We start from the raw sequence: 1390 nt of genomic DNA on the forward strand, positions 1-1390 counted from the left end.
GGGGGGGGGCTCCAGGATGAAGGCTGACTCCTGCAGCCTTCATCCTGTTAGGTCTGATTCTGATTTAATAAAACGTTATTAGACCCAAATATCAGCTGGTACACAGTCTCCAGCTGCTCTACATGTGATCTGTTGCTGATGTTAATTAACAACAGACTGGAGATGTCTCTCTGATTTCTAAACGTCACTATCATTTATCAACATATTCTGTACAGAATAAAACTTTACAATTAAAATCCCCCTGATTGATTTTGTTGCCATTTGTGGAGCCTGGGCTGTCTACAGAGACCGCGTTTTTTTTTATAGCGTGTTCCGGGGACAGGGGACTAGCAGATTGTGAGCTGATGATGATGATAATAACAATAATAATAATAATTTATACTATTTATAGATCCCCAGTGGGAAAATTTCAATCAAAACCATGTTTTGTTAGTTATCACTACACACAGGCCTGAAACACACACACATGCTCAGGACCTATTACTGCACAAATGAAGAGATGTCAGCATGGGGAGGCTGGACCAGTGCCCTGAGCGCTTGGTTTTCCGTATGTGACAAATAATGTTGTAACCTAAATACCATGTGACATTGCTTAGAGCACCCTTTTTTTTTTTTAAATCAAAAGTTATGCTAGTTAAAGTCAAAACTAATATGAAAGAATATATAGGTTGTACTGTTCTGTTAAATGCTTTTGTTGTCTTTCACAGGACGTGGTATATTTGCAAAATCCTCTATTTGCAAAGGAGATTTTGTTGTAGAATACAGGGGAGATATTATAAATGACGCAGAATCCCGGGGAAGACGAAGACTTTACCACCCGTCATGTGCTGCTTTTATGTTTGTCTTTAAGTGGAATGGGAAAACATGGTGGTAAGCTTTGAACTTGTACTTAAGCTATACTCTCTAAGTGAGGCACTGGTTTTGTGGTGATATTTTGTGATGTTTGTATTTCCTCATGTCTCATGTTTCCATTTTAAGTGTTGATGCTTCGAGAGAAGACGGGTCATTTGGACGACTTGTCAACAATGAGCATAGACATCCAAACTGTAGGATGAAGAAAATTGAAGTGAACGGAAACCCCCACCTTTGTTTATTTGCACTCAACAACATTAAAGAAGGAGAGGAAAATTACATATGACTATGGGGGTGAAGACTGCCCATGGAGAACACAGGTATGTTGCACATTACACAGGGTACACAATGGTCCATAATGTTGCAAAATGTCTCAAAGTCTCATGAATTGATTACAATATGAATCTTTAAGAATTTAGAATCAATGTAAGGATATGTGGAAACTGCAGGCAAATCAGATATTTTTAACCAGAGTTCCTGCACTGTTATTTGTTAGTGATCAGATTGGTTTTGGGTATTTATGTTATGTTTTATTGAC

General features: G+C 38.2%; 1 protein-coding gene across 1 annotated transcript in view; it reads left to right on the forward strand.

The window, feature by feature from the left end:
* The window catches only part of LOC117940973 (N-lysine methyltransferase KMT5A-like), a 1612-nt gene extending 401 nt beyond the window's left edge, over positions 1 to 1211 (forward strand). Inside the window, exons 2-3 of the mRNA XM_034866080.1 lie at positions 708 to 870; positions 979 to 1211. Coding sequence (XP_034721971.1) covers positions 708 to 870; positions 979 to 1138 — 323 coding nt within the window. The 3' untranslated portion in view covers positions 1139 to 1211. The remainder of the gene's footprint in view (positions 1 to 707; positions 871 to 978) is intronic.
* The last annotated feature ends 179 nt before the right edge of the window (positions 1212 to 1390 follow it).

This window comes from Etheostoma cragini, unplaced genomic scaffold (genome assembly GCF_013103735.1).
Source record: "Etheostoma cragini isolate CJK2018 unplaced genomic scaffold, CSU_Ecrag_1.0 ScbMSFa_3893, whole genome shotgun sequence".
NCBI lineage: Eukaryota > Metazoa > Chordata > Actinopteri > Perciformes > Percidae > Etheostoma > Etheostoma cragini.